Source organism: Corylus avellana, chromosome 11 (assembly GCF_965113065.1).
Source record: "Corylus avellana chromosome 11, dhCorAvel1.hap1.2, whole genome shotgun sequence".
Lineage (NCBI taxonomy): Eukaryota > Viridiplantae > Streptophyta > Magnoliopsida > Fagales > Betulaceae > Corylus > Corylus avellana.
In genome coordinates this window covers 3,249,694-3,261,924 of record NC_142500.1, presented here as the reverse complement: position 1 = coordinate 3,261,924, position 12,231 = coordinate 3,249,694, and the positions used below count along the sequence as shown (strand labels likewise).

The 12,231-nt window shown below is 32.6% G+C and overlaps 1 protein-coding gene across 2 annotated transcripts; it reads left to right on the top strand.

Annotated features, from left to right (window-relative positions):
* The first annotated feature begins 3,196 nt into the window (after positions 1-3,196).
* LOC132166605 (auxin efflux carrier component 5-like) lies at positions 3,197-7,286 on the top strand. Of its 2 annotated transcripts, XM_059577452.2 has the most exons (5): positions 3,197-3,870; positions 3,955-4,040; positions 4,560-4,717; positions 6,703-6,779; positions 6,967-7,286. In XM_059577452.2, the coding sequence occupies exons 1-5, from the start codon at positions 3,197-3,199 to the stop codon at positions 7,034-7,036; spliced, it is 1,065 nt and encodes a 354-aa protein (XP_059433435.2). In that variant the 3' UTR covers positions 7,037-7,286. The 2 variants fall into 2 exon arrangements, with proteins under 2 accessions (XP_059433435.2, XP_088368045.1); XM_088511919.1 differs by lacking the exon at positions 6,967-7,286 and having other exon boundaries at positions 6,703-6,783.
* Positions 7,287-12,231: the final 4,945 nt, after the last annotated feature.

Here is a 12,231-nt window from a genome sequence, read left to right as displayed (position 1 = left end):
ATTGTTAATATCTTCCAAAGACGAAACTACCCTTAGCAAAATAAAAACAAAAAATACTAAAACTTCTAATATATATATATATATATATATATATCAAGGGATGGCCAAATTTATTATTATTATTTTTTTTAAAAAAAAAATCCTTTTTATAAGAAAAAATTAAAAAAATTCGATTTTTTTTTATATATATAAAATTGAAAATGTTCATTTTTTTTTTTTTAAAAAAATTGTTTTATAAATTTTTGAAATAAAAATTTCCGTTTTAAAAAAATTAAAAGTTTTTGTTAAAAAAGAAAAGAAAAGAAAAGAATTTTCGTTTTCTAAAACAAAATTAAAAAAAAAAAGTTTTTTTTTTTTTTTAAATGAAAAAAAAAATTTGTTTTAAAAAATTATAATTTTTTCAAATTTATAGAGGTACGTTTTCCTTATTGAGAAATATATAGAGGCATTTTTATCTTTTTGTTAGTCCTAGAGGACATTAACAATGTTTTGATAGTTTAAAATGGACATTATTACAATTAAAAATTTAAGGAGACATTATCAATTATGTAGTAGTTTGAGGACGGTATGTAGAATTTACCCTATAGTAGATCGGTGGCTGTTGAGGGTTTTTCTTCCACCACTCCGCCTCAATTGATAAAGTCTGTGGGGATGCACTATATATATTGCGTGTATGTAGCATTAATCTTTCAATAAATTAAGAGTCCTGCAATTTGGCAGCCTAGCGTAGGACAAATATTAAAAAAATAATAATAATAAAAATTTTGTTTTTTTTTTTTTGTTAAATTTTTATGAGTTAATATTTAGTTTCTACTTTCTAATGTTTCAAAATTTATTTTTGGATTTAAAACTAAAATCTAGGAGTAGAAGGTTAACCCTTTAACTAGGGATGGTATCACCTAAAAGGGATTCGATCATCCTAAATTTGGTACTACTACCTCAAATTTAGTGCTAATACTTCAAATTTGAATTCTCTTTTAATATCTCTCTTCTTCAATTTTATTATTTTTTTTTTAAGAAAAAAAAAAAGTCGTCAGATGTTTGATGCTTAGCTGCCTAATATATGGCAGCCGGTCTTTTCAGTGGTGGGAGAGAAAAAGAAAAAGAAAATCAATTTGGCAATGAAAGGGAGAGAGAAATTAGTATGGCATATGAAAGGGGCATGTGTTTATTAATTACGTATGTCAACGTTTTAAAAGAAATAGTGTCCGGCACTACTACTTCAGCTTTTCCCAAAACCATGTCAGCCATTCATCTCTTACAATCGTATAGCCGTTCATCACTAATAACCTAAAGAGAAAACAACATTCGAGAGCCTTCCACTCTTCTGCATCCTACCGTCGTTTCATCTTTCAGAGTTCATATCAAGCTTCCTACGTACGCCGTTTCAGTTTTGTGATACGAGCAGGAAGGGCTTGGAGATCTAGTGTTATAAAACATATATTTATTTTTTATTTTTTTTTAATTCAATGTGGGAAAGGAAAACGGAAAATTACAAGAAACACAAAAATCAAAGGCGACAGAACCTTTCGAAGAACAGCAAAAAATGAGTCAAATGAAAATCTGGCCCATTAAGAGAACTTAAACGTATTGTAAATCTATTGTAATATATGTTGGCTTGGTTTGGCTAAAAACCAACTACACAAATATTATTACACTGCTTATAATTACTGATCACCAAATCGATGTCGGTACAAAATTCTTTTACCGTTGGCCGGTCATCGTTGACGGTGTAACAGGCAGCCGGTAAGTGATGGGATATATGATCTTAGTAGCTAGAACCTTTCCATGCAAATATATATTAAAATGTTCATATATTGTGCATGACCGTTCGTCCCAAACCGTCCAATAAGTGTGAGGAGTGGAGTTTGAAACATTTGGAATACTGTAGAATTCATTCATGGGATAATTGTGAAGTGTGAGGAGTTTTAAAACACTTTTGATAGCCGGAGAAATCTCAACAGTCGAGTAATAGTTGGTGAACTATTCTCACACGTTTGAAATATGTAACGGTTCAAAAGTCCTATATGATTGGTGTCAATAAGTTGTACAAACGTGTCACATCAATCTAGGCCGACACAATTTTCACAGTTCTATATATAGATCGATGCCTCATTTTTGTCGGTCCACTTGCTAATGTTACATATGTATGTCATAATCTAAGTACAGAAGGCTCTGTTTTGGTGTAATTCTAAGAATAACAAAACAAAAATCAGACGAAATCACAACGACCCTATTTGCAAAGTTGGGTGGAATTATTGCTGGACCTCATTCCTTATTCTATACATGCATTAATGCTGACCATCTCAAAAACCCATGAATTAATGAAAGCAACATATACTTCCAAGCACTCAAAAAAAAACGCACATTATATTGTATATTTATGTCACGCTAAAAGAATCCACTGCATAGAATCGTATACATGCACCCACCAATCCATGTCTTTAATTATAATTAATAAACAAAAGAAAATGCTCATCGATCAGTCCCATTAAAGAAATTAAAAAGGAATCTTGCTTTGTCCCGGCCGGGACCAAATTAAAAATTCAATTTTAAGGAAGTCAGAAAAAAAAAAAAAAACCTAAATTAATTTTTCTAATAAATTTAAGAGAAAACTTCACTTAATTTTCTAAACTTTCATCATGTGTAAAGATAAAAAAAACTCACAATTTAGCGTATTAAACTTTAAAAAAAAAATTGCAATGTCACCCCTCCCGTTAGGGTTTGGGGTTAAATCTTACCCGATACCTTTGAAATTCTCAAAGTATCCCTGTTTTTCATTAAAAAAATTTATTTAATTTTGTAATTTCAAAAATTGTACAATGATATAAAGAACATTTTATAAATTTATTGTCCGATTTAACCTCAAATCCTAAGAGAAGCCATGTGTAAGATTGTAAATATATTAAATTGAGAGTTTTTAACTTTAGTTGAATAATTTTAAAAATTATCAGAGTTAATGGGGTTAAATGAAATTTTTCTAAAATTTAAAGACTAAAGACATTTTTAATTAATTATTTTTAGTGGAAGCTGACGTGGGGGGACATGTCCTCCCGGCCGCCCTTATTCCGTTTCTTTTTGCCCCTGCATGCGTATAAATATCCAAGCTAATTTCATTATATTCAACTCACGTCCTTCCATTCCATTATATATATTCAACTCAAAACAAAGAAGAATATATACATATATAATAAGAATGATTGGGTGGGAAGACGTTTACAAAGTGGTGGTGGCGATGATGCCACTTTACGTGGCACTGATTTTAGGGTACGGCTCCGTCAAGTGGTGGCGGCTGTTTACTCGCGAACAGTGTGACGCCGTTAACCGGTTCACATGCTATTTCACCCTCCCCTTCTTATCCTTTGAATTCACCGCCAGCGCCGATCCATTCAAATGGAACTATCTGTTCATCGCCGCCGACGCAATTTCCAAGGTCATCATAGTGGCGGTGCTGTGCTTCTGGGCAAAGTGTAGTAGCAAGGGGAGCTACAGCTGGTCCATCACAAGCTTCTCTTTGTGTACTTTGAACAATACTCTTATTGTAGGGGTGCCGTTGATGAAGGCCATGTACGACCAATTGGCTGTGGATTTGGTCGTTCAATCCTCTATTGTGCAGGGTATTATATGGCTTACCCTTCTGTTGTTCGTCTTGGAATTCCGGCAGACGGAGATTGACTATTCTGCCGATCACACTAATACTGTCAGTCAGTCGGCGCGGCCGGTTGAAACCGGAACTGATTTGGAGATTGCGGCGAGCGCCGGGGGGCCGCCTTTCTCCTATTTGATAAGGACGGTGTGGTTGAAGCTGGCGAGGAATCCCAACTCGTATGCTTGTATTCTAGGCATTGCTTGGGCTTTTATTGCCAATAGGTAATGTAATGTACAAGAACACCATTCATATATATTATATATTTGCGTTGAATTCATGGATGAGTGAGCTGAAAATGTTTGCAGGTGGAATATTAAGATGCCAAGCATCGTGGAGGGATCGATATTGATAATGTCAAGAGGAGGGACAGGCACTGCCATGTTTAGCATGGGTGAGAGATCTCCTCATTCAATCTCCTCCGGCAATATTTAACTTCTCTTGAATCCTATCAGCACTGACTAATTAGCAAAACAAAAACAAATAATTTGTTATGTTTGTTTATCTATTTAGATTTTGTGTTTTTCTCTGGAAAAAAGTATATTTTAAAATTGTATTCTGGTATGATCATATTTGTAATTTGAGAAAATCCTAACAAATTTTACTTATAAAACTTTTAAAAAACAAAAAAAAAGATAGATAGTGACCATGTGAGGAGCCTCTCAATGGCCACTCTAATTATTATTATTATTATTATTATTTATTTTTATTTTTTTAATCTTTGAAATAAGAAGTTAAAGCAAGTGATATGTTGAAATATTTCTACAACAAGGAAAGAAAAAATATTTTGTGTTTTTTTTGTTTTTTTTGTTTTTTATGATTAATATATTTGAAAAATTCAAACTGAAGGTAGAAATTAGCGGAAAACAAATAGGGTGGCAGATATATATAGTTATAATTTGATTAAGTGCAGGGATCTTCATGGCCCTTCAAGAAAAGTTGATTGCTTGCGGCCCAGGTCTCACTGTGTTTGGGATGGTCTTGAGGTTTATTGCTGGACCGGCCGCTATGGCTATTGGTTCTATCGCTGTGGGTTTGCATGGTGACACTCTACGTATTGCTATCATTCAGGTAATCTCTCTATAAATTCAGCACCAACTTTTCTTCCATTTTTTCTAATTTTTTCTTTATTTAACTTTCTCTATACCATTAATTCTTTATAAAATATAAATTATCTATGTACCCTCACATTTATTACAAAATTCCAAACAATTCCCATGGTGCATTCCCAATGTTTAGGAAAAGAGGTTATTTTTTTATTGAGGAAAGAAAATAAGTTATAAGAAAGTTGCTACTAATGCTCTAATTTGTTACCTGTTATTGGAATGAGTAATGTTTCAAAGAGGACTAGAATCTTTCTAAATGTGACGTGGCTTTTAAAATCAAGGTTGAATTTGATGTTAAAGTATTGATTAAGTGATTAAATTTACATCTTCCTATCAGCTTAAGCTTTTGAAATAATTAGTAATTTAACATAGTATCAAAGCTAAAGATCCTCAAATCGAACCTTGATTTCGTCAATTCACCCATATTTAAATTTAATATTCCACGTGAGGGGGAATATTAAAGTATTGATTAAGTGATTATTTACCTCTTCCTATCAGCTTAAGCTTTTGGAATAATTGATAATTTAACATTTGAGATCATTATTATTTAATTTTAATATATTGAAAATTTTAAAAGTCACTTCACATTTGGGAGAACTCTAGTCCTCTTATAGCAAGACTCTATTGCCAAAATATTCTTACAACTTTTTGTGATACTTTGAATTTTGTGTTTTAGATTTGAGTTTTACATTAATTAGTCAATTTTATACTATAAAGACTAAAATTGAAAAAGAGCAGGATGGTTTTTGAATATTCGTCCTATTTTTATTTTATTTTTTTAAAAAATGATATTATCAACTATTTAATATACTTCAAATAGTAATACATTTAAGTGTATAACACGTCAAAGGTTGAATTAATGCTGTCAGCCACTCAATTCCCATCACATAATTTTCTTTTAGATGCTGACAATTAAGGACAAGAAGGAAACTGTAATTTTTTATCCATATCCCCTACACAATATTCCAAGGGGGAGGGAGGGTGGAGGAAAGTGGTTGCCTGAACTTATGGGGGCTTTTATTGGGGGAACAAAAAGGCAGCTGATGAACGCCAACCTTTTTACTCAAAGTGAAATATTTTTCAATTTTTTATAATTATATTTTAAGATTAATTCTCCTAAGGAAATTTTTGTATAACTATCATATAATTAGATGATGCGATAATTAAAATTAGCCTTTTTTATTTTTTATTTTTTGTTACAAGTGCTAATTTAAAGATTAATTTTTATTGTTAAATCACCGATCCGGTTGCAATGATGGAGCCATGATTTTAGTTGACAATGGAAAAACTAAAAAATAAAGTTGATAAAAAAAATTTATTAAGGAATATAATTAACAAAATAAACAAATAATTCAACGAAATCTAATTATTGTTTAAAAAACACAACTGTAGTTTCGAATTTATATATTTACGCTTAGCAATAATTTATTCAATTATCTTCGATGACGACACAAAGAAGTTGAATTTTATACACTACATGGACTTACAACCTTCTAACTTATTACAACAATACCACCTCCTTAATTTCTCCCTTCATAATTCGACAATACTTAACGGCCTCCTAATCAATTTTCCAAATACCTAATCATGGAGAACACTTTTATGGAGTTCTTTAAATAAAAGTTAAATTAAAAAAGAAAAAAAATTATAGAGACAATATATATGTTGGCCTTAAATGCTTGAGTAGAGCTTAAATACGACACATGCATGTAATTGGGGCCATTAGGATAAATCTAGTAATTATGGTGGGAGTCAATAGAAGACTAAATAATATTAAATATTGTATTATTGTGGTACGTAAAAATGAGTGGACAAAGAAATTTTAGAAAATACTCTAGTAAAATATATTATTCTTATATGCCCGTAAAATATGTTAAGAAGTGAATGAACACTTGCTACGTAATTGTTTATCTTTTACATGAATTTATTCTAGCTTGATCGATGTTGCAGGCGGCATTGCCACAATCCATTACGTCTTTTATCTTCGCTAAAGAATATGGATTGCATGCAGGAGTACTTAGCACTGCGTAAGTTGCTCGAAAATTCCTCTTTCACACCATCTTTCATTTTTTACAATAAAACAAACAATACTTTTCACATTATTATGTATTATAATTCTGTAAAAAATCTTTTGAAGGAAAACCATTTCTTACACGGAAAACTTTTAAGCAAAAGCATGAAATTTAAATTGACTGTTACTGTTATTGTTTGCAGAGTCATATTCGGCACAATGGCTTCGCTTCCTTTGTTGATAGCTTATTATGCAATTTTGGAATATGTATAAATTGATACTTTTTTTACATGGAGCCTGTAAAATGCATGGTACCTCTTTTTCGACTAGTTTGTTTTTACACGTCTACACAAAAGGAGGAAAATGAGAAAGAGAAAGGCAGGAATAGCTTTGATCAACCGAGAGACTTCTCCCCCCACTGAGTGCAGATAAGGGAAGAAGGAAGTTTTAGACCTTATAATTTAGATAAGAGAAATGAATACAAGGAAGAGGGACTCAGAAAATTAAGGTAGTTCAGCCTATAGCCTACGTCCACACATTAAAGTCTTTTCATAGCTACATTTTTCTTTTGATATTTTTGATTGTATACAATACTCTATTTATAAAGAAATAGTATGAACGTTGCAAGTATTTTCTACTTTACATTAACAACAATAACGTTAATTTATCATTTGTAACTTTTACTTAAAAATACACAAAATAGTGCCGTTTTGCATTGTTCAAACGGCACTATTTAGTTTTCTAGTCTCTGCACTTTTTGCCATTTTGAAAAGGTCACTAAAAAAAGTCACTAGCCATATAGTGACGTGGCTAGTGACATTTTTTTGGCCCAAAAAGTCACTAAATGGCAGTCATTAAACGTTAAAAACTTTGTAGTATAGTTCTTGTAACTCTTAACTCTTGAATTTTTTGTCTTTTGAGTTATTGTAACTCTTGTCTCAATAAGAAGAGCTCTTATAATTGAATATGTCCTACAACTCTCCCCTAAAGCCTTTCCTCTCTCACAATGGACACTCTCCAGCTCATGACGAGGAGCTTTTCCCTCCTTAGTGAGTTCAGGCAGGCCACGCAAAGCCACATGAGGGCCCCCACAACAAGCCTTTCAATATATATATATATATATATATATATATATATATATATATATATATATATTTTAAGGGGAAAATCCACTTTACCCCCTGAAGTTTCAAGGGTTTTTTAATTTGAACCCCAAAGTTTAAAAATTGGCAATGTAACCCCCCTAATGTTTCAAAAAATTTCAATTTAAACATTTTGTTACTAATTTCCACTAAATTGGACGGAAGTTAAAAAAAAAAAAAAAAAAAAAAAAAAAAGAAAGCCTGAGAGTAATTTTGTAATTTCATAGATTTTCGTCAAATTTGACGGAAATTAGTAACGGAAGGTTTAAATTGAAAATTTTTGAAACATTAGGGGGACACATTGCCAATTTTTAAACTTTGGGGTTCAAATTGAAAAACTCCTGAAACTTCAGAGGGGGTAAGTGGATTTTTCCCATTTTTTAATGAATGAAAAATTTGAAAATAGCCTCTATATATTTGTCATTAAAAAAAAAAAAAGGGTAGTGTTCATAATCAAAGCAAAAAAAATAAACGCTTTCAATGTATATAATTTATTTCATGTGTGTGTTTGTTTCTAGTCTATGATTGTTTATTTGTTGTTTATCGATGGTTGTTTCTTATATAATTGTAATTTAAAAATTTAGGTTCTTAAATCATAATGTCAAAATTAAAAATTATCTATCCCAAATAAAAGAAGTTGACATTTTAAAAAGTATAAACAGTTGGATTTTAATAACGAAACTTTAAATATTAAAGGGTTACTAAATAATATCATTTTAAAATTTTAGTTGTAAAAATCTAACGGTTGCAGTTAAAAAATATTCTTTTTTTTTTTTAAAAAAAAAATGTATTTATTATATTTGCCACTATTTTTTGTTTTATGCAACAAATCTTTGGCTTTCCTCTACATTTTCCTTAATTTCAACCTCCATAACCATTTCCCGCTGTCTCCCTTTTGGTTATGGAGATTACCAAATCAACCATTTTACCACATAATGTGGGCTTCCATGACCCGAAGAGGCATAAAATGAAATTCTCGAGATCCATAGCCAAAACTAGACATGATTAATGGCTCTCCCTATTCTTCGAATTGGTTCCCAGTTTTCTTTTTTCTGTACACATTTTTTTAATACGTATTTTTAAAAGTTGGCTAGGAGAGTTTGAAAATAGTCTTTCGATAAAGGGTCTTTTCAGTGGTGGAGAGAAAACAATTTTCAATTTGGCAACGAAAGGGAGAGAGAGAAAGTGCCTTAATTATGAAAGGGCATGGGTTTGTTTGGGCAACGTTTTAAAAGAAAGATCGAGGAGTGTCTGGCACTAGCTACGACTTTAGCTTTTGACAAAACCATGTCAGCCATTCATCTCTAACATTCGTGAGCCTTCCACTCTTCTTCGTCATGCATGCGTCGTTTCATCTTTCGGAATTCTATTTGATAAGGTTTGTGATGCGAGCAGGAAGGGCTTGGACAGTGTTTTACATAAAGCATGTTCATAATTACCAAGTAAATGTTTTGTAATATATGTCGGCTCGTCTCGGTTCGAAAACCGATTATATATGTACAAATATTATACCGCCTACCGACTGAACCAAAAATATTCTTTCACCCCCTATCTACCAGCTGTCAGTTATCAGTGAAGGTGCAATGACAATCTGTGGGCGATGAGATATATGATCCGAGTAACTAGAACTTTTTCTTGCTAATACAACTAAAATATTTTATATATTATGCTATGCATCACCGTTCGATCGTCCCAATCCATACCGAATAAGCGTGAGGAGAGGAGTTTGAAACATTTTGATTGCCGTAGAAATTCTCAACAGCCGGAGTAATAGTTGGTGAACTATTCTCACACGTTTGAAACATTTAACGGCGGTTCAAATTCCTATATGATTGGTGTTAATGAGTTGCACAAAGTGTTACAAAAATCAGACGATGGAAATCACAAACCCTATTTGGAAAGTTGGGTGGAATTATTGCTGGACCTCATTAGTTATTCTATACATTGCTGATCACCATCTTAAAAGCCCATGAATTATTGAAAGCAACGTACATGCACTTCCAAGCACTCAGAAATGAAAAAATAAGAATAAAAGATACGCACATTATATATTTATGTCACGCTAAAAGAATCCACGCCATGGAATGGTATACACCCACCAATCCATGTCTTTAATAATAATTAATTAACAAAAGAAAATGCCCATGATCAGTCCCATTTACGACACAAAAGAAATCAAAAAGGAATTTTGCTTTGACTCGGACGAAATTGGAAATGCAATTTGAAGGGAGTCACTATAAGAAAAGGTAAAATGCTAGGGGTACTAATGAATGAGCTAGATGTTAAAATAGTAATTAAGTGATTACTTCTTCCTATCAGCTTAAATTTTTTAGACAAATGGTAATCTAATATAGTATCAGAGACAAAGGTATTGAGATCGAACATTCACTCCGTCAAATCACCTCCATTTAAATTAAATATTTCACATGTTGGGTCTCACCTATTAAAAGTGAATCTGAGCATACACGTGACGGAAAGTGTTAAAATATTGATTAATCACTCTGTCAAATCACCCAATTTAAATTAAATATTTCACGTGTTGGGCATCACCTATTAAAAGTGAGTTTGAGCCTATATATGAGGAGAAGTGTTAAAGTATTGATTAATCACTCCATCAAATCGTCCAATTTAAATTAAATATTTCAGGTGTTGGGCCTCACCTATTGGGTTTCACCTATTAAAAGTGAGTTTGAGCGAGGGGAAGTGTTAAAGTATTGATAATCACTCTATCAAATCACCCTATTTAAATTTAATATTTCACGTGTTAAGCCCCACCTATTAAAATTGAGTTTGAACCCACACGTGAGGGTGAGTGTTAAAGTATTGATTAAGTAATTAAATTTACCTCTTCCTATAGACCGTTGTGTAGCTTATTAAATCACCTATTAAAATCGAATTTTAGCCCACACATGAGGGGAAGTGTTGTGTAACTTATTCATTGGAGAAAAATAATATTATTAATTAAGAGAAATGTAATGATTACTAATGAATGAGCTAGCTAAACATTAATCTAGTAAGTCTCTTTATAAAAGATTTAATACCCCTAACATTTTTCATATGAAAAATGCGACGATATAAGAAATAAAAAATACCTAAATTATTTTTTCTTATAAATTTAAGAAAAAACTTCACTTAATTACATAAATTTTCATCATTTTTGCAATCACCCCTTAAAGTTCAAACTTACAATTTAGTGTATTTTAAAAAAAAAAAAAAAAAAAAAAAAAAAATTTGCAATGTCACCTCTCTCGTTACGGTTTGGGGTTTAATCCTAATGGAGGCCTTGAAAATTCTCAAAACACCAATTTTTTTAAAAATAAAAATTATTTAATTAAGGTAATTTTGTAATTTTATACCAATTTACAATCTAATTTAACTTTTTTTTTTTTTTTTTTTTGTACCAAACTTTGCATTAGAAACACAAGAACATACAACCCTCAAGGGGGAAAAAAAACAGAAGGTGGTGCAGCACCACTACAATAAGGAGGGAGAGGAGAGTGAGGGAAAATGGGAATGCAGCCAGAGTGGACTCTAGCCGCGGCCCAATAAGCCACATGATGGGCGCAGAAGTTTGCACTTCTGTTGATCTTCTTTGCTTCCCACTGAGGGGAAGGAGGGAGAAGAGTTAAGGTATCTTTTATGGCCTTTTCAATGTGCCAATCTTGGATGATCAGAGGATGATTGAGAGCTGTGATAACAATAAGGGAGTCTCCTTCGATGGTGAAGTTGCTGAGGTTCAAAGACACTGCTAGAGAGGCTGCCAGCAGTGCTGCTTGTGCTTCCCCAGTGTTTGGAGAGCAGGGAGGACTGATCTTGGAGATAGCTTTAATGATATTGCCTTTATGGTCTCTGCAAACGGCTGCTTGAGCAGAGAAATTCTCTCTAATTGCTGTGTCAAAGTTGATCTTATGATAGCCTTCATGGGGAGGGGACCAAACTTCTATTTCTCTAGGAGAAACAGATAACCAAGCTGCAGCATGAGAAAGAGAGGTCTTTTTTATGGAGAGAGCTAGTTTGGCAATGTCTGGAATTACCCCTTCATGAAGAGCTTTGTTCCTGCTAAACCATAACATATCACAAAAAACAGCAGCATATATTTGGAAAAGATGAGACTCAGCTTTAGGAATGCCAAACGTAATATGGGGATTTAAGATCCCCTTGATCCAACTAGGGAGATTCATGGAGGACCAAGCCATGGAGTCCATAGGCCAGAAAGAATTTCTCCAGGCAATTCGGGCAAAACAGCACTTGAAGAATAGATGGGGAAGGGAATCTTCTTCAACCTTGCACAGGGGGCAAAGGTCCTCTGAAGGAGGGATAGGAAAA